This window comes from Caretta caretta, chromosome 14 (genome assembly GCF_965140235.1).
Source record: "Caretta caretta isolate rCarCar2 chromosome 14, rCarCar1.hap1, whole genome shotgun sequence".
Lineage (NCBI taxonomy): Eukaryota > Metazoa > Chordata > Testudines > Cheloniidae > Caretta > Caretta caretta.
The window spans coordinates 41,385,519-41,405,638 of NC_134219.1; the positions used below are offsets into that span (position 1 = coordinate 41,385,519).

General features: G+C 59.1%; 3 protein-coding genes across 5 annotated transcripts in view; 2 read left to right on the plus strand and 1 right to left on the minus strand.

Moving 5' to 3' along the window:
- The window catches only part of LOC125621599 (butyrophilin subfamily 1 member A1), a 655,591-nt gene that overhangs the window by 486,472 nt on the left and 148,999 nt on the right, over positions 1 to 20,120 (plus strand). The window lies entirely within an intron of this gene.
- LOC142069252 (E3 ubiquitin-protein ligase TRIM39-like) overlaps positions 1 to 20,120 on the plus strand; it is a 46,004-nt gene that overhangs the window by 11,340 nt on the left and 14,544 nt on the right. The window contains 4 exon segments of the mRNA XM_075119856.1: positions 807 to 902; positions 4,168 to 4,398; positions 4,892 to 4,914; positions 5,014 to 5,117. Of these exon segments, the coding sequence (XP_074975957.1) occupies positions 807 to 902; positions 4,168 to 4,398; positions 4,892 to 4,914; positions 5,014 to 5,117 (454 nt within the window).
- Positions 9,328 to 20,120, minus strand: part of LOC142069191 (uncharacterized) — a 49,102-nt gene continuing 38,309 nt past the window's right edge. Inside the window, exons 2-3 of the mRNA XM_075119697.1 lie at positions 16,314 to 18,147; positions 9,328 to 9,396 (exon numbers count right to left, since the gene is read on the minus strand). Coding sequence (XP_074975798.1) covers positions 9,328 to 9,396; positions 16,314 to 17,747 — 1,503 coding nt within the window. The 5' untranslated portion in view covers positions 17,748 to 18,147. The remainder of the gene's footprint in view (positions 9,397 to 16,313; positions 18,148 to 20,120) is intronic.

Here is a 20,120-nt window from a genome sequence, read left to right on the forward strand (position 1 = left end):
CCCTGCAGCAGCACCCCAGGGGTGTCAGCTGAACAGCACCTCAGGAGCTCTCAGCAGCTGCCGCCTGGGCCTTTGGGCAGGGAGGAGGAGAGAAAAGAGAGTGAAATGGGGCGATCTCTGGCGAGGGGCTCTGGAGGGGACTCTAGGGCGCTGCCAGGGGTGTTGCACAGAGCGGGGCTGATGGGGCAGGAGCACGTTGCTGTGCTGTGTGAATGAATCACACGCTGTCAAAGGGGAAGAGAGCCCTGGGCTATTACAGCTCTGGAGCCGTTATAATTATGGGGGGCCCATTCCCCCAGACTGAGTGTGTTCCCTGTTCCTCACTGACCTCCAGCCACATCACAGCTTCACTCTGCACAGTTAACGGGACTGCACTGGCTCAGGTGCTCAGCTGCTGCCTGAGGGAGGCCACGTGGGAGCCTGGACAGACGAGAGCAAAGTGGGGTCTTGTTCCTGGCCTGGGTCTGGGGTACAGTGGAGCGAGGTGCTGTCCCAGCCTCTTCACTCGCACTGGCAGGAGGGATCGTTCAGAACCTTCCCAGCTGCTTCACCTCTGGCCTGTGCTCAGGGATGGGAAACTTTAGCTAAAACACAGGCTTTGAGAAGTCCTGAGTGTCTGCACGAAGCAGAGCCCCTGCTCTGAGACTGGCATCTCAGCTCCCATGAGGCCTTTGGGGCCGGCAGAGACGAGTCTGCTGCTCGCTTCCAGGGTATTTTACTGCTCCTGTATGAAATGCCAATATGGATAGTGTTGTCCATTGGACAGGCAGATTAATGGCCGTTTATCGCACACGATGCCCTTGCAGGTGAAACTCCAGGGAGCCCTGGACCCTCTGAGGAAGGAGCTGCAAGAGGCCCTGGCTCTGACGTCTAAAGAGAAAAAGAAAACTACAGAGTGGCAGGTGGGTGTCCGGGTTTATTCCTCCCTGAGCCCTTCCCCCTGCAGCATTCCCAGGAATGCCGGGGCCCATAAAGCTCCAGGATGAGGCTATGAACCTGCTCTGGTTGTTTGCTCCGTTGCACAGGCTTGGTGCCGGCCATGGGCAGCGGATGCCTCCGGCATTTGGGGAGGCCGGGCGTGAGTGCCGGAACCTCCCCGGTGCCCGGATCATTGCCCTGCCCACTGCTCCAGACCCATTTGGCCTCCTCTCCCCAAGGCCCTGACCACGCTCCCTTCCTGCTCTGCCCCATGCCCGGCCCCACTCCCTTCCAGCCCCCTCCCCAGTGGCTCCCCGTTCACTGTTGCAGCTTTCTCCTCTCCACCACCCCCTCCCGCAAGGCCCCCTCACCTGCCGCTTGCTCCTTTCTGCCCGCTCCTGCCTTAAGGGTGAGTGACAGGGGAGGGGCAGAGAGGAGCAAGTGGCAGGGTCCCCCACACAGCTGATGGGCGACAAGCGGCGGGTGCTGCGGGGTTCGGGGGAAGAGCGGGAGCGAGGGCACAGGGCGGAGCGCAGGCAGGACTCCAAAGGCGGCAGGTCTGCAGCCTGCCTCCAAAGAGAGGGGTGCTGCATCCTGTTTGGGGAGACTCAGCCTCCCCGGCCTATGGTACCTGCCATCCAGGGTGCTGGCAGCATCAGGCTGTGTCTCCGGTGGGGATCTCAGCGCAGCAGCAGCTCCTGTAGGCGGAGGAGGAGGGGCAGTTCCTGGCCCTTGTACAGTGGTGCAGACCCACCCCTGAGATCTCTGATGGGGCAAATTCTCCATACTGGGTGCAGTGTTTTCACTATTCCATGGATCCTGTTTCCCTCCTGCAGGTGGGGAGGGTGTGTCGGCCGCTCCAGCCATCGGTTTTCCGTGGCCTCCATGACAAAGCTCTGCAGCTTCTCTGCAGCCTGGAGGAAACAGATTGTTCCTTCTCTCCCTGCACCCACAGTCCCTGCAATGAATCTGCCCAGTGCCTGGGCCAGACTCTGGAGCTGGGAGCTGGGAGCTGGGAGCTGGGAGGAGGATTTGCCCCCACGGGTGAGGTTCAGATTCGCTCAGCTGGCTGGGCTGGGGGCACGCTGGGAGCTGAGCTCTTCTGAACATCAAACCCAGTGGCGGGTGTGGAGCTCTGTGGAAAATCTGCCCCCAGGGGCGTCTACATGGCCCCAGCAGCTAGCTGCAGGCTAGTCCCTGAGTGACACCCAGGGGTCTGGTTGGGTGTGAACAGCCCGTGCTGCTGCGGCTTCATAGCTACCAGTACCCGAGCTCGCTAGATCAAAGCTAGCTGGGGTGTGTCTACACACGGTGCTGTCAGACCTTCACTGCAGTGTGGACACCCCCTGAGTGAGCAGAGCCAGGGGCAGGTCAGTGTAAAGCCAGGCAGCGCTCGGCCACCTCACAGCCTCTCCTGCCATCACGTGGCCACTTCATCCCAGGCACCTGCTACTGTTACTGTGACTTTACCTGTGCTTGTCTGTAGCCAGCTGATGAACCCAGGGGACAAAATGTCTGTTCTGGTTCGCCTGCCTTTTCCAGTGAAATCCCTGCAGAGAGCGTGGGGGGCGTGAGGAAGATGCCAGCAGCAGGGAGGAGAGGAGAAGCAGGTGTCCCACGATTCAGATAAAAATGGCCATTTACAAGAGCTGAAATGCTCAGAGCTGGGTGCCCCTGGTTCTGCATCTGACGCCGTGTTTAGAGCCCGGCGGAAGTGGGCTGGTTTCCAGAGGACAGAACCGCAGCAGCTCCCACTCGCCGCACCGGAAGCAGTTGGTGCTCAGTTCCTCAGACAAGAGGGATTTAGATGCATAACAATTAACAGCCAGGTTTGAATGTGTCCGGCAAAGTTCCCAGCCGGCGCCATGGAGGCGGCTGCACCTTGGGACAGTCACTGGGGTGTTTCTGAAACCCTTGATTATCGCCCAGTGAGAGCGAGTTACGTCCCACAGCACCAGAGGTCACAGCCCAGTGATCAGTGTCACTCGGTGCAGAGTAACTGCAGCCCCAGCGACTGTGAGATGAGGCCCAGCAGGGGCGGCCAGTCACCCACTGAGAGGGGCCGTCATGGGCCTGAGCCAGGTGGGGGGTATTCCCATGGGCGGGAGCAGGGCCCAGGAGGTGACAGGCCCCCATGAAGGATGCGCTGCCCATGTCTGATGGGGGGAGATGTTAGGGGATATCATAATACTTGCAGGACTTGAATTAGCTGTAACTCAACAGCTCCCAGGGGGCAGGAGGGGAAAGAGGCTGCAGGTCCATGGCCCTTTGCAGGGTCCAGGCCACATGCACAAAGCCTCGGGCAGGTGCCCACAGGGGCTCCTGAGGCAGCTGGGCCTTGTCAGGGCTGTACCCAAGTTGTCTGAGTGCCCTGTGGCTGCCGCGCTCCCAAGGGCGGGGTGGGGGTTGGTCTGGGGGATGGGTTGGTGGGTGTTGCAGATGGGCCCTGGGGTGCTGGAGGGCTGCGCTGGGGGCTCGGGTAAGAGGGACTTTTCCTAACATCACTGTAGCCCGAATCACGCTGGGGGGCAGGTTCACTCCAGGGTCACCCAGCACCTCTGGGCTGAGTTGCAGGGGAGCTAGAGAGGCCAGTGCAGAGCAGCCAGCCCGTCCCCTGGCCAGGGTCAGCACTGGCTCAGCATCATTCCCACGGCTCCTTTCAGAGAGCAGGTGGGGACACAGCTGGCATCAGCAACCCGCTGCTCTGTGAGCCTAGAGGGCTCCCTAAAGGCTGCAGCACGTGGGTATGGGGCACTCGGCCAGGCTGGGTGAGGCCAAAGCCAGCCCTGACAATGCCCTGGGTGCCCAACACCCATGTGAGCCCCAGGATGGCACCCAAAGGACTATTAGCATCAGCCCTAGGTCCTGAATGTTGCAGCCCTGGGAGCTGGTTGTCAAAGAAGGAGCATTGCCCACATCCCGCTGTGACGGGTCCCCGGGGTGTCTGAGTGCCCAGCACTTGGCACCCAAATCCCCCCACGGACGCCCTGTGCAGCCCCCTGTAAATCTTTACTGTCCCCTCGATTTCTCCCCACTCCACTGTGTCCATCCCGTGCCACCTGCAATAACGTACTGCGTCTTTACAAAGCACCCTAGACAACCCCGCTACGGAACTGGCCATATGAACTAAATACCCTTCCAAACTGATACTGATCTAATATCCCCTGTTTCATGAACAGAGGCCCAGTCCATGTAACTCAACATCTGGCTCACGTTTTCTCTGTGCCTTTCCTATTTTTCTATCTCAAGGGGAAAGTGAAGAATAAGAGAGAGATGATTGCAGGTGAATTTAACAAACTGCACACACTGCTGAGAGAGGAGGAGCAGCTGCTTCTGCAGAGCCTGGAGGAGGAGGAGAGGGAGACTCTGCAGAGACTACGGGAAAATGTCACCAAACTTTCCCAGCAAAGCTCCTCTCTGCAGCAGCTGATCACAGAGATAGAGGAGAAGTGTCAGCAACCGGTTGCGGAGCTGCTGAAGGTGAGATGGCATCAAAATTCTCCACCCATCCAAAATTATAACTCAGCTCCATGGGTCTGGATTCCAACAATTAGAGTCAATGTGTTCTGTGGTTTACTGACAAACAGAACATGAGGCTAAGGGCTCCATCAGTTCCCAAATATCGCAGTTCATGTTAGAGGGGAATTCTCTTCATGGAGATCCAGTGAGGCCATGGGAGATTAGATGGATGATAGAAAAATGATACTGAGCTGAACCCATCCCTGCTCTGACTTCAGAACATTGGACCCAACACAGTCGATAAACACAGATACTGATGGGTTGTGTCCCTAGAAGGGAGAACCCTTTAGCTAAATTCCTGTCTCCTCTATATGTATGAAACAAGTGTTCAAAACAGTGAAGCCTGGGAGGGTTGATCTATTTTCTACAAGAAAGTTTGATGCCCAGAGTGAGACTCACTCAGTTTTATGCACATTGTGTTAATACAAGACATTGATTCTCTTTTTCCTTTCAGGATGTGACAAGCACATTGAGCAGGTGCGTTTCCTATGTTCATTGCTCTTATATTCTTGGTGGTGGTTCTGGGATGATGTGTGCACAGAGCTGCTGAGTGATAATGGGACATTTTCTTCATAGGAGTAAGAATATGAAACTCCAGGAACCAGAAGCTGTTTCTACTGACCTGAAGAACGTGTATAAAATTTCCCTTGACATGAGGGAAGCGCTGAAGAGATTTGGAGGTGAGTGGCGTCGACTGGGACATTCAGCTGTATTGTGCCTGGGATCTGGACAGAGCCTGGGACCCCAGGACACGCTTGCACCCAGCTGACAGGCTTGGAGCTGTGTGAGAGCTTGAGGCTGATGCGCTGAGTGCTGGGCAGTTTACCTGCTACTTACAGCCACCTGCTGGTACTTGCCCAGGTGTCTGACCAGGCCTCATCACTGTGACATCCTGTGACGAAGTGGGACTGTTCTTAATGTTTCCTCTGAATAGTGTGGGGGTGCCTCAGTTTCCCCTAGGCAGTTCTTAAGTATCTAGGGGGTGGAGTAAGGGTGTATGATCATTGCAGAGCCCTAGAGGGCAGGTGTGTGCAGGAGTCTGGACACAGAGAATGGCCGACACCCTGTTTCCTGGCAACTAATGGCCTGGGCCCTTCCCCCCCTGCAAGGTGAGAGCTGAAGGGTTGGAGAACAAAGGAATCAGGTGACCACCTGGCCCGGGAAAGGAACAAAGCCCAGAGGAGGAGGGGCTGGAGGGGGTTTTCAGTTTGGGGCTGGCTGAGACATGGAGTGAAGTGCAGACGTGGTTGTCTGGCTCACTGCCCCCCAAAATGGACCCAGCTGAGGGGTCCCGTTCTCTGCACCTGCAAGCTCTGTTTTAGACCATGTTCCTGTCGTCTAATAAACCTTCTGTTTTACTGGCTGGCTGAGAGTCACGTCTGACTGCGAAGTTGGGGTGCAGGACCCTCTGGCTTCCCCAGGAGCCCCGCCTGAGCGGACTCGCTGTGGGAAGCGCACGGAGGGGCAGAGGATGCTGAATGCTCCGAGGTCAGACCCAGGAAGGTGGAAGCTGTGTGAGCTGCGTGTCCTGAAGACAGGCTGCTCACAGAAAGGCGACTGCCCCAGAGTCCTGACTGGCTTCATGGGGAGCAGTTCCAGAGCATCGCCCAGGGACTCCGTGACAACTGGTGGCAGCGGTGGGATGTACTGCACCCCGTGGATGGTGCTTCCTGCAGTAAGTGACTGGGGAGCAGTAACACGAAGGGGGATTGCCGAGGACCAGGCCTGCTGAAGGCTCAGAGAGGAGCGGTTTCGGGGGGCGGTTAACCCCTGGGAGTGTGTGACCAGCGAGAAGGACTGTGCAGTAACAGGGTTCCCCTGGGGATTGCAGCGAGCAGTCCAAGGGGCGGAGGAGTCTGCAGCTCGACCCTGGCAAAGAGGTGGTGACCTCGAGAAGGGCTGACACACTAGGGGTTCTCCCTGGAAACCGTGGGGAGCTGAGAACACACGGGCCTGTGAGTCCACAACAACTTGGGAGGAGCGGAGTGACGGCCTGTCACCGTCTCCTTAAGAAGGACATTGTAACCCTGTGCAAAAAGAGAGGGTTGAGCATTGGAAAGTTCACCAAAGCAGAGTTAATCGTGCAGCTGGAGGAGGATGACCGCTCTAAGGAACAGATTCCTGACCCCAACTGGGGCTATAGCAGGATCTGGGAGCAGCTGAAGCGGGAGCCAGGCATCCCCAAGACTCCTGTCCCCGACCAGACGGGGGTCTTCACGATCGGGTTCCCCATTGGGGGATCAAGACGGACGGGATTGGAGCTGAGTCTGAGAGAGCAAGAGGACTGTGAGAGACAGCGAGAGCCCGAGAAAGAGCTGCAGAAGCAGCAGCAGCATGAACTGGCGGTGGGGGAGCGGAGAGGCCTAGGGGACCTCCCAGGGGTGAGTGGGGATAGATCCCGGGGGGCCAGTTCCGCAGGGAACCTCGAGACTAAATTGCTGCCCCTGGTTAAGGAGGGGGGTGTGTGGATGCCCACCTCACTGCCTTTGAGCAGGCTGGCGATTTGAACCAGGGGGACCCTGCGGAAAAGCCCCGGTGTCTAGCTCCCTTGCTGGGTCCCAAGGCCATAGACTCTGTCAGCCAGATGGTTGGGGATGTGGACAGGCTCCCACTCCTGACCCCAACCTATATGTCTGTGTGGAGTTTCCTGGGGCCAGGCCCCCCGGACCTCCAGTGGGAGCAGAAGGTGATGGTCAATGGGGAGACATTCTTGGGGTGGCCAAAGGGCATGGGCTGCATAAACCTTCCCACATGCGGCCTGCGAGTGCTATCGACCACCCCTGACCTAAGGGAGGGCGTGAAACTGGAAGGGCCTGGTGTAACTCCTACCAAGGAATGGGAGAGATGCTGGGGCATCCATGGGAACGTTGGTGGCTTCGAACTTCCCCAGGTCACCGGCTAAAGTGACCCCGCTCAGTTCGATCTCGAAGGGGGGAGAGATGTGACGAAGTGGGACTGTTCTTAATGTTTCCTCTGAATAGTGTGGGGGTGCCTCAGTTTCCCCTAGGCAGTTCTTAAGTATCTAGGGGGTGGAGTAAGGGTGTATGATCATTGCAGAGCCCTAGAGGGCAGGTGTGTGCAGGAGTCTGGACACAGAGAATGGCCGACACCCTGTTTCCTGGCAACTAATGGCCTGGGCCCTTCCCCCCCTGCAAGGTGAGAGCTGAAGGGTTGGAGAACAAAGGAATCAGGTGACCACCTGGCCCGGGAAAGGAACAAAGCCCAGAGGAGGAGGGGCTGGAGGGGGTTTTCAGTTTGGGGCTGGCTGGGACATGGAGTGAAGTGCAGACGTGGTTGTCTGGCTCACTGCCCCCCAAAATGGACCCAGCTGAGGGGTCCCGTTCTCTGCACCTGCAAGCTCTGTTTTAGACCATGTTCCTGTCGTCTAATAAACCTTCTGTTTTACTGGCTGGCTGAGAGTCACGTCTGACTGCGAAGTTGGGGTGCAGGACCCTCTGGCTTCCCCAGGAGCCCCGCCTGAGCGGACTCGCTGTGGGAAGCGCACGGAGGGGCAGAGGATGCTGAATGCTCCGAGGTCAGACCCAGGAAGGTGGAAGCTGTGTGAGCTGCGTGTCCTGAAGACAGGCTGCTCACAGAAAGGCGACTGCCCCAGAGTCCTGACTGGCTTCATGGGGAGCAGTTCCAGAGCATCGCCCAGGGACTCCGTGACACATCCTGACCCCTCCGTGGCTGAGTTAATGGGTGTCCCTGAGCTAGGTGCTGTGAGGCCTGGATTGGGCCCACTGTGCTGGGAGCAGCACAGACTGGTAACGGATGATGTGTCTGTGCCTCTGTCCTGGGACAGGTGAGGGCTGCGTTGTGTGGCCACCGCTCAGCACTGCCCCAGCCCCCTTTAGCCAAGGCTGGCCGAGCTTTCTGAGCTGGAGGAGGGGCTGGTCTGGCTGCTGCGGTCTGACCTGGGCCGTGTGTTACTGGGTAACAAACTGAATCCTACGGGCCCCTCGTCTGTTCTGAGCACAGCCCAGTGTGAGGCTGGGTCAGTGGTTTGCTGCTCAGTGAGTGAGATTCACTCAAAAGAATGTGACTCACAACGTCTGAGAGTGAGCTGCCCCCACCCAAACCCCTCCCCACATCCCCAGCGTGGAGACCGGGGGCAAAGGCAGAAACCTGACCGCGAGGAGGGACAGAGAAGAAACTAAGGCCAAGGAGAGGGGGAGTGGGAAGGTTCAGTGAGCTCGGTCTGTGATTGCTGAACTGGCCCTTTCATCCTACCCCCGCCCTCCTCTCTTCCCACCCCCCACCCCCAGCAGGGGGCAGTCGAAGGGGCCAAGCTGGGTGTGTCTGTCCCGGCGATGGAGGCTGCGCAGTGGGTGCCGGCTGCAGGGCCAGGATCTCAGGGCTCCGGGGAGCAGGAACCCCAGGCTGTGGGGGAAGCAGCTTCCTCTCTGTGGCTGGCTGGAGCCAGCACATCCCTGCTCCCCTGCCCCCTCGCTGCCCCCAGCCCAGCCCAGTCTGTGCCCACCGAACCCTGAACACGGCTGGGCTCTGGGCCATTCCACAGCCCTGGCCCCTGAGCCTGTGGGGATCCTGAGCCAGTCACCTCCGTGCCTCCTTCTAGGGGATCCTCCCTAGGGGATCCTGAGCCAGTCACCTCCGTGCCTCCTGTCACCCCCCGGAAACCCCGTCCTGGGCAGGGCCCCAGGCCCTGAGTCACTCGCTGGCTGCTCCCGGCTGGCCAGGCCCAGGGTCTCCAGCAGGGCCCTTGGTGCCGGCCCCGCGCTGGCTGCCAGAGCTCCCAGCCCCTGGCCCAGCCCGGCCTGTTGTCCCAGCGCCGACCCCTCCCCTGCGGGTGGGGGGGGACCCTGCTGCTCTCAATGGCTGAGCCCCCCCCCCCCCCCCGCCGCGGCCTCTGGTGCTGCGCTCGCAGGCTCAGCCCGTGCCAGGGCCAATGCGGCGCTGCTGGGGCTGCTCCTCCCCTGGCACCTGGGTTCTCTGGGTCTGGGCGAGTGGCCGGGCGAGTGGGCAGGGACCTGCTCAGAGACACGCGCCCTGTGCTGCCCCCAGAGGGCAGAGACCAGCCAGGGCCGGGCAGCAAAGCGCCACCGCGCTGGGATTAACCCTTTCCTGCCACCCACCCCAGCAGCCCCGGCCGGTCACTGCCACTCGACTGCCCACGCTCTGACCCCAGGGACCCGGGTCCGGCAGCTCGGGGGAGTCGCTGGGTGAATGTGTGGGGCAGAGTAACCAGGGCTCCCTGCGCCCCAGGGTCCCCGTGTGCAATGGGGAAGGCCCCGCGCTGTCCTGCAGCCCTTAGGGGCTGGGCAGTGAGTGTTATTATTGGTATAGCGCCCACGAGTGAGCCAGGCACTGCAGAGACAGAACACGGGGCTGCCAGCCCCACAGGGCTCCTGGTCTGAGTGCAGACAAGGCCCAGCAAGGGCAGCAGCAAACACTGGGGGAGGGGGTACAAGGGTCCCGTTGTGGGGCCAGCCACTCCCTGAGCCCATCCTGTGCCTGTCTTCTGGGTGTGGTAGACAGTATTGTAGTGACCCTGATGGCTCCATACTGGGCTCTGGGTCACCGCCAGGGAACAGGACAGGGCAGAGGCAGCCTGAGGTCGGGGGAGCTGGAGGCTGTGGGGGAGCGGGAGCAGCCTGGGACCGGGACACTGGATGCCAGGTGGGTGGCCCAAAACCCTGTGCTGTGTTTGCTCCAGATTTCCACTCTGTGCTGCAGGCTCTGTTGGGGTCAGATGCTGTGGTAAGGGGCCCACCCAGACAGACTGAAGAGAGCGAGGCTCTGTCTGCATGGGGAAGGGGCAGCTGTTCTGTTAAATTGGTTCTAGTTTTGTAGACTCATCGTGGGGTGGCCCCCTCACGTACCACACTCAGTCATTTCAAGGTGTCTTGGCAAGCATCTTGCCGCAGTTTACCCTCTTCAGCACTTCTTAAATTATGCCTCACAGTCCAAAAGATCTGAGAGAAAAGTCCCCTCCTGGGGTCCGCTCTGAGTCCAAGTAAACCCCAAAATAAAATCTTTTCCTTCACTCTGCTCCAGCCTCCAGCTCTCACTCAAGGTCCTCACTGTCCTCAAGTCAGGAGTCCTTAATCCTCCTTCCCAGAGCTGGGCTTGGAATAGTTTCCATTGTGGAATCACATGACTCCAGCCCTCCTTCCCGGCGCTGGGGTCATTTCAGACTGTGCCTTTATTCCCTGCATCCACTTTCTCCAGCCGGTGGCAGCTCTCCAGGGCTCTATCCTTCTCCAGCTGCTGCTGTCATTGTCAGCTCTGGCAGGAGCTCCTCTGTCTAGGGCAGTGGTTCCCAAACGTTTTTGGTCATGCCCTCCCTTACCTGGTTTGTGCCCCCTGTCACGGAGTGTGGGGGAGTCCAGGCCCTGCACCCCTCTTCCTGGGATCCACTGAGACTCTCAGCCAGCCAGTAAAACAGAAGGTTTATTGGACAACAGGAACACAGTCCACAACAGAGCTTGTGGGTACAACCAGGACCCCTCAATCACGTCCTTCTGGGGGAGCAGGGAGCTGAGACCCCAGCCCTGGGGTTCCCTGTGTTCCTCCCCCCAGCCTCCAAACTGCCAACTAAACTCACCCCGCAGGTTCCCTGCTGCAGCCTCTGTTCACATTCCTGGGCAGAGGTGTCACCTCCCCCTCCCCCTCCTGGCTCAGGTGACAGGCTCTCAGGACTCCCATCCCCAGGGCACATTCCCAGGTCAACACTCCCCCCTCCCTGCTGAGTCACATCGTCACATCTCTCCCCCCTTCGAGACTGAACTGAGCGGGGTCACTGTGACCAGTGACCTGGGGAAGTTCGGGGCCCCCTCTCCGGGACAGCGCATCCGCTATCAGGTTGGCACTTCCCTTCACGTGGACCACGTCCATGTCGTAATCCTGCAGGAGCAGGCTCCATCTCAGGAGCTTGGCGTTGGCTCCTTTCATCTGGTGCAGCCAGGTCAGGGGCGAGTGGTCGGTGTACACGGTGAAGTGCCGCCCGAAGAGATAGGGCTCTAGTTTCTTGAGGGCCCACACCATGGCCAGGCACTCCTTCTCGATGGCCGCGTAGTGTTGCTCCCGGGGTAGCAACTTCTTGCTCAGGTACACGATGGGGTGTCTCTCCCCCTTTTCATCCTCCTGCATTAACACCGCCCCCAGTCCCGTGTCGGAGGCGTCGGTGAACACCACAAAGGGCTTGTCAAAGTCTGGGTTTGCCAGAACTGGGCCACTGACCAGAGCCTCCTTCAGCGCCCGGAAAGCCTCCTGGCACTGCTCGGTCCAGACCACCTTGTCTGGCTTCCCCTTCTTGCATAGCTCAGTGATGGGGGTGGCTATGGCGCTAAAGTGAGGCACAAATCTTCGGTAGTATCCTGCCATCCCAATAAAGGCTTGGACCTGCTTTTTGGTGTGGGGAGCGGGCCAGTCTCTGATCACCTCCACCTTGGCTGGTTCCGGCTTTAGGCGGCCGCTCCCCACCCGATGGCCCAGGTAAGACACTTCCGCCATCCCCACCTTGCACTTCTCCGCTTTTACAGTCAGCCCAGCCCCCTGGAGTCGGTCCAGCACTTGTCTAACCTGGGACACGTGGTCCTCCCAGGTCTGGCTAAAGACACAGATGTCATCAATATACGCCACGGCAAAACTCTCCATCCCCCTCAGGAGCTGGTCCACTAGGCGCTGGAAGGTGGCCGGCGCTCCCTTGAGGCCGAAAGGCAGGGTCAGGAACTCATAGAGCCCCAGAGGGGTGATAAAGGCCGATTTCAGCCGGGCATCTGCATCCAGCGGCACTTGCCAGTAGCCCTTTGTAAGGTCCATGGTGGTGAGGTACCGAGCTCCTCCCAGCTTGTCTAGGAGCTCGTCCGGCCTGGGCATGGGGTAGGCATCAGATACAGTGATGGCATTGAGCTTCCGATAGTCCACACAGAACCGGACCGACCCATCCTTTTTGGGGACCAGCACCACCGGCGAGGCCCAAGGGCTGGCAGATGGCTGGATCACCCCCAAAGCCAGCATGTCCCGGACCTCTCTTTCCAGGTCCTGAGCAGTTTTCCCTGTGACTCGGAAGGGGGAGCTGTCACGGAGTGTGGGGGAGTCCAGGCCCTGCAACCCTCTTCCTGGGATCCACTGAGACTCTCAGCCAGCCAGTAAAACAGAAGGTTTATTGGACAACAGGAACACAGTCCACAACAGAGCTTGTGGGTACAACCAGGACCCCTCAATCACGTCCTTCTGGGGGAGCAGGGAGCTTAGACCCCAGCCCTGGGGTTCCCTGTGTTCCTCCCCCCAGCCTCCAAACTGCCAACTAAACTCACCCCGCAGGTTCCCTGCTGCAGCCTCTGTTCACATTCCTGGCAGAGGTGTTACCTCCCCCTCCCCCTCCTGGCTCAGGTGACAGGCTCTCAGGTCTCCCATCCCCAGGGCACATTCCCAGGTCAACACTCCCCCCTCCCTGCTGAGTCACATCGTCACATCTCTCCCCCCTTCGAACTGAACTGAGCGGGGTCACTGTGACCAGTGACCTGGGGAAGTTCGGGGCCCCCTCTCCGGGACAGCGCATCCGCTATCAGGTTGGCACTTCCCTTCACGTGGACCACGTCCATGTCGTAATCCTGCAGGAGCAGGCTCCATCTCAGGAGCTTGGCGTTGGCTCCTTTCATCTGGTGCAGCCAGGTCAGGGGCGAGTGGTCGGTGTACACGGTGAAGTGCCGCCCGAAGAGATAGGGCTCTAGTTTCTTGAGGGCCCACACCATGGCCAGGCACTCCTTCTCGATGGCCGCGTAGTGTTGCTCCCGGGGTAGCAACTTCTTGCTCAGGTACACGATGGGGTGTCTCTCCCCCTTTTCATCCTCCTGCATTAACACCGCCCCCAGTCCCGTGTCGGAGGCGTCGGTGAACACCACAAAGGGCTTGTCAAAGTCTGGGTTTGCCAGAACTGGGCCACTGACCAGAGCCTCCTTCAGCGCCCGGAAAGCCTCCTGGCACTGCTCGGTCCAGACCACCTTGTCTGGCTTCCCCTTCTTGCATAGCTCAGTGATGGGGGTGGCTATGGCGCTAAAGTGAGGCACAAATCTTCGGTAGTATCCTGCCATCCCAATAAAGGCTTGGACCTGCTTTTTGGTGTGGGGAGCGGGCCAGTCTCTGATCACCTCCACCTTGGCTGGTTCCGGCTTTAGGCGGCCGCTCCCCACCCGATGGCCCAGGTAAGACACTTCCGCCATCCCCACCTTGCACTTCTCCGCTTTTACAGTCAGCCCAGCCCCCTGGAGTCGGTCCAGCACTTGTCTAACCTGGGACACGTGGTCCTCCCAGGTCTGGCTAAAGACACAGATGTCATCAATATACGCCACGGCAAAACTCTCCATCCCCCTCAGGAGCTGGTCCACTAGGCGCTGGAAGGTGGCCGGCGCTCCCTTGAGGCCGAAAGGCAGGGTCAGGAACTCATAGAGCCCCAGAGGGGTGATAAAGGCCGATTTCAGCCGGGCATCTGCATCCAGCGGCACTTGCCAGTAGCCCTTTGTAAGGTCCATGGTGGTAAGGTACCGAGCTCCTCCCAGTTTGTCTAGGAGCTCGTCCGGCCTGGGCATGGGGTAGGCATCAGATACAGTGATGGCATTGAGCTTCCGATAGTCCACACAGAACCGGACCGACCCATCCTTTTTGGGGACCAGCACCACCGGCGAGGCCCAAGGGCTGGCAGATGGCTGGATCACCCCCAAAGCCAGCATGTCCCGGACCTCTCTTTCCAGGTCCTGAGCAGTTTTCCCTGTGACTCGGAAGGGGGAGCATCTTATCGGCGGGTGCGACCCTGTCTGCACCCGGTGGACAGTCAGATTAGTGCGTCCAGGCTGGTTGGAAAACAGCTGTCGGTACGGATGCAGCACCTCCCTGACCTCATCTTGCTGGGCAGGGGTTAGCTGATCCGAGAGGGGAATTGTTTCCAGGGGGGAACCAGCTCTAGTCCCAGGGAATAGATCCACTAAAGGGTCATCTCCCTGCTCTTCCCACTGTCCACACACGGCCAACACCACATTCCCCCTGGCATAATATGGCTTCATCATATTCACATGGTACACCCGGCGGTGGTGCGCCCGGTTCGACAGCTCCACCACATAGTTTACCTCATTGAGCTGCTTGACGACCTTGAAAGGGCCCTCCCAGGCGGCCTGTAGTTTGTTCTTTTTCACTGGGATGAGAACCATCACCGGATCCCCGGTGGCGTAGGCACGGGCCCTTGCCGTGCGGTCATACCAGACCTTCTGCTTCTTCTGGGCTCTGGCCAGATTCTCCCTGGCCAGGCCCATGAGTTCAGCAAGTCTCTCTCGGAAGATCAGGACATACTCCACCACTGACTCTCCATCGGGAGTGGCCTTCCCCTCCCACTCGTCTCTCATCAGGTCCAGGGGGCCCCTCACCCTCCTTCCATATAACAGTTCGAAAGGCGAAAATCCGGTAGACTCCTGTGGCACCTCCCTGTACGCGAACAGCAGGTGAGGTAAGTACTTGTCCCAATCCTGTGGGTGCTGGTTCATAAAGGTTTTCAGCATCATCTTTAGCGTCCCGTTAAACCTCTCCACCAGCCCGTTGGACTGGGGGTGATAAGCTGAGGCCCAGTCGTGCCGGACCCCACATTTCTCCCACAAGCACCGGAGCAGGGCCGACATGAAGTTGGAGCCTTGGTCTGTCAAGACTTCCTTGGGGAACCCCACTCGGCTGAAAATGGTCAGGAGCGCATCGGCCACGGTGTCTGCTTCAATGGAAGCTAAGGGCACTGCCTCGGGGTAGCGGGTGGCAAAATCTACCACCACCAGAATGTATTTCTTCCCCGACCGGGTCGTCCTGCTGAGAGGCCCCACGATGTCCATGGCCACCTTCTGGAAAGGCTCCTCTATGATGGGCAAAGGTCTCAAAGCCGCTTTCCCCTTGTCCCGGGCCTTCCCCACCCTCTGACAGGGGTCACAGGATCGGCAATACTGCCGGACCGTGGTAAAGACCCCGGGCCAGTAAAAGTTCTGTAGCAACCTCTGCCGGGTGCGCCGGATTCCCTGGTGCCCTGCGAGGGGGATGTCATGGGCCAGGTACAGGAGCTTGCGGCGATACTTCTGGGGGACCAGCAGCTGCCTCCTGACCCCACAGGACTCTACTTCCCTTGTGGGAGCCCATTCTCGGTATAGGAACCCCTTCTCCCACAGGAACCTCTCCTGGCAGCCTCTCCTCATGGTCCGTACCACCCTGAGGTCGGCCAGGTCCCTGAGCTTCCGCAAGGAGGGATCTTTCCTCAACTCGGCCTGGAACTCAGCAGCTGGGGAAGGGATGGGGACCGGTTCCCCCTCAGTGGCCAGGTCTGAGGCCTCAGCCTCTCTGAGCCGTGCCCCTCGGCCCTCCCTTCCCACCAGGGTAGGGTCCTGCGCCTCCGGTGCGGTACCCTCCCCGAGGTCAGGGAGCAGTGGCCCTCGCCGGCTCTGGCTACGGGTCACAACCAGGGCGGTCTGGGGCTTGCTTGGCCAGTCCTCTAGGTCTCCCCCCATCAAAACTTCAGTGGGCAAATGGTGGTGTACCCCCACATCCTTGGGGCCCTCCTTGGCCCCCCATTTCAGGTGTACCCTTGCCACGGGCACCTTAAATGGGGTCCCACCCACCCCTGTCAGGGTCAGGTAGGTGTTGGGCACCACCCGATCTGGGGCCACCACCTCGGGCCGGGCCAGCGTCACCTCCGCACCCGTATCCCAGTATCCATTGACCTTCCTCCCATCCACCTCCAGGGGAACAAGGCACTCTCTCCGGAGGGACAGCCCCGCGCCCACCCTGTAAACTGAGCGCCCTGAGTCCAGAGCCTCCAGCCCTCTGGTGGAGCTGGCCTGGGGTACTCTTCCCTCCGGGGCAGGTGGTAAACTGGCAGCCCCCCTTGCCTGAGTCGTCTGCCCCTCGTCCAGCTGGGTCCCTACCCAGTTAACCCTGGGTAGGTTGGGTCTGCTCAGTTTGTCCCTGAGCCCAGGGCACTGGGACCGTACGTGGCCTCTCTGGCCACAGTGATAGCAGCTCAGGTCACGTTGGTCCCCTCGAGCGGGTCGGAGGGGCCCGACGCCAGGTGTTCCCCTTGGGAGGGGGTTCTCCCTATTTCCCCGCTGGGAGGCCCCCTGGTGACTCTCTCTCTGCATCGGGGGGGGCCTGTTCTTTTGGGACTCCTCCCGGCTACCCCCTGACCGACTGTTCACAAACTCGTCGGCCAGCTGCCCTGCGTGCTGGGGGTTCTCGAGCTTTTTGTCCACCAACCACAGCCTCAGGTCGGAAGGGCACTGTTCATACAGCTGCTCCAGTACAATTAGGTCAAGCAGGTCCTCTTTAGCTCGGGCCCCCGCTGTCCACTTGCGGGCATACCCCTGCATCCGGTTGGCCAGTTGTAGGTAGGTGACCTCAGGCGTTTTACGCTGACTCCGGAACCTTCTCCAGTACATCTCGGGGGTCAGCCCAAACTCACGGAGCAGGGCCTGTTTGAACAGTTCATAGTCCCCTGCCTCCGGCCCTGTCATCCGGCTGTACACCTCCACGGCTTTGGGGTCCAGTAAGGGGGTGAGAAACTGGAGCCTGTCTGCAGGGTCAACCCTGTGCAGCTCACAGGCATTCTCAAAGGCCGTCAGGAAGCTATCTATGTCCTCCCCCTCCTTACGCTGGGCCAGGAAGCACTTATCAAAGTTCCTTGCAGTCTTGGGTCCCCCCTCACTCACCACAGCCGGGGCCCCACTGCTCTTCAGCCTGGCCAGCTCCAGTTCGTGCTGTCTTTGTTTCTCCTTCTCCTGGCGCTCCCTCTCCTTCTCCTGACGCTCCCTCTCCTTCTCCTGACGCTCCCTCTCCTTCTCCTGACGCTCATGTTGACGTTGTTTCTCCTTCTCCTCCTGCTCATGTTGACGTTGTTTCTCCTTCTCCTCCTGCTCATGTTGACGTTGTTTTTCATGATCCTCCAGCTCCCTCATTTTCATCTCCCTCTCCCATTCCAGCCGCCTCCGCTCCAGGGATGGGGAGCTCCGCCGGGAGGATCCCCTGCTGGGTGCTGGGGTCAGGGTGCCCTCGGTATTCGCTGGGCTTCCCCCAACCCCTCCCCCAGACATAGGTAGGAAGGGTCTCGGGATGTCCTCGGCAGAAGTCTGACCCCTCCCAGCCCGGTCAGGCCCCAGGGCCCACGCTGCGTCTGCCGGGCGGCTCCCCTCAGGGATAGGGATCGGGTCATCCAAGCGATCCCTCTCCTCCAACTGGGCAATCAGTTGTTCCTTGGTGGACCTCCCGATGCGCAGCCCCCTCTGCCTGCACAGCTCCACCAGGTCACTCTTAAGGCGTTTAGCGTACATCTCCCTGCTGGCCACTCGCAGGCCGGGCAGCTTCCCACGGTTTCCAGGAAAAGCCCTTAGTGTGCCAGTCCTTCTTGAGGTCACCACCTCTTTGCCAGGGTCGAGCTGCAGACTCCTCCGCCCCTGGGACTGCTCGCTGCAATCCCCCGGGGGACCCTGTTACTGCAAAAGTCTTTCTCTCTGGTCACACCTTCCCAGGGGTTAACCGCCCCCCGAAACCGTCTCTGAATCTTCAGCACGCCTGGTCCCCGTCAATTCCCCTTCGTTTTACTGTTCCCCAGTCACTTACTGCAGGAAGCGCCGTTCACGGGGTGCAGTAGATCCCACCGCTGCCACCAGTTGTCACGGAGTGTGGGGGAGTCCAGGCCCTGCACCCCTCTTCCTGGGATCCACTGAGACTCTCAGCCAGCCAGTAAAACAGAAGGTTTATTGGACAACAGGAACACAGTCCACAACAGAGCTTGTGGGTACAACCAGGACCCCTCAATCACGTCCTTCTGGGGGAGCAGGGAGCTTAGACCCCAGCCCTGGGGTTCCCTGTGTTCCTCCCCCCAGCCTCCAAACTGCCAACTAAACTCACCCCGCAGGTTCCCTGCTGCAGCCTCTGTTCACATTCCTGGGCAGAGGTGTCACCTCCCCCTCCCCCTCCTGGCTCAGGTGACAGGCTCTCAGGACTCCCATCCCCAGGGCACATTCCCAGGTCAACACTCCCCCCTCCCTGCTGAGTCACATCGTCACACCCCCACCCCGGGAGCTGCGGTCAGGAGCTGGGCCAGGAACAGGGCTGCAATTGGGGCTAGGAGCTGGGGGCCGTGTCTGGAAGTGGACCCGCTGTTGGGGCCGGGAGCCACAGTCTTCAGCTGGGAGCGAAGCCGCTGGTGCAGCCTGAGCTGAAACTGGGGCTGCAGTTGGGGCCAGGAGCTGGGGGCTTTGGCCGGGGGTGGAACCACGGTTGGGGCTGGAGCTGCAGCTGGGGTCACAGCCTGGAGCAGGGCCAGGAGTCGGTTGGTGAGGCTGGGGCCGCAGCTGGGGCTTAGGGTGGGGCCAGAGTGGAGGTGGGGGCAGAGTAAAGCTGGTTGGCGTTCCTTTCCCGCCACCCATGGGGGCTGGTCCATGCCTTGCCATGCCCCCAAATGTTCCTCCACACCCTCTAGGGGGGCACGACCCACAGTTTGGGGACCACTGCTCTGGAAGCACCCCTTCCAGGCTCCTTGCTCTGGTGAGCTCTCCTGGGAGCTTCTCTTCTTGGCAGCTTCCTGACCCTAGGATTCCTTCAGCTGAGCCCCGGTAACCCTTTTTCAGGCTCATTAGCTATTTAGCTGCCAACTAGCCACCTAGGGATTTAATTACTTCCAGGTCGGTCTGGGTTGTCTCATTCTCCCTTACAGGAGCCTCTCACAGGTAGTCTGGTCTTCCAAGGTCTCTTTCATTCAGACTAGCTCCTTGTTAGTGTCACTAATTACTACTGGCCGTATCTTTTTCCCTGCAGCCTTCAGTAAAAGGGCCAGCCCTCTTCATACATTTCCCCCCACCCCCAGAGCCAACCTGTATTCAAAGGTAGGCTTGACCAGGGCTGATACTTGGTTATGTTCTGCAGCTGGGGTGGGGTGGGGGGTATCTCCTGCCCTGCTGTCACAAGGAAATCTGCAAGGCCCTTGGCCATAATTTAATTGTCGTCACCGAAGTGTGAAGAGACCAGGAGATTGATTCCCTAACTTTCTATGTAGCTCATGTCATGGGTCAAATCCCCCATAGTCTTCAGCATGTCATAGTTCAGAACAACTCTTTGGCAATAGCAGAGGTACTCAATAACCCTGGGCTTTCACCATTGGTGTGATGGTCCTGTCGCAGATATGGGCTGGCTACGGAGCTTCCCTCTCAGCCAGATACACACCAGAAGAGTTCATCACAAAATCCTTGAATTTTCTGCCAAGTATGTCTGAGGTCAGCTTAAATATGGTATTTTACACCCAGCGCTATCTAGTGGTTGAACAGCAGAATACAGTTTAGCGCTCTGTTACATCTCCCCCGTTAAGTTCTACATTCCGACCATTTATAATATTTACATTATCTCACTATCTTTGAAGTTCAGTGCAGATCAGTCTGTTAGGTGTCTCTGAATGGTGCTGGTCTTTTAATTACACAACCCAAGCAGGTAACAGCTTCGTCATCTGGCTGTCCATTAGTTCCAACGACTGACTATGGTCAGTCTGGAATCCTTGAGTCATCTTCTTGTTCTGCATCCGTCATCTGCAGAGTTTGCTCAGTTGATTGTTCTTTCTGAGGAAGAAATTGTAGATGTTGACAGTTTCTGTTGAACTCTCCTCTCTTGGTCTTGATCACATACAACCTGGGTGTTGAATTCTTTTTCTT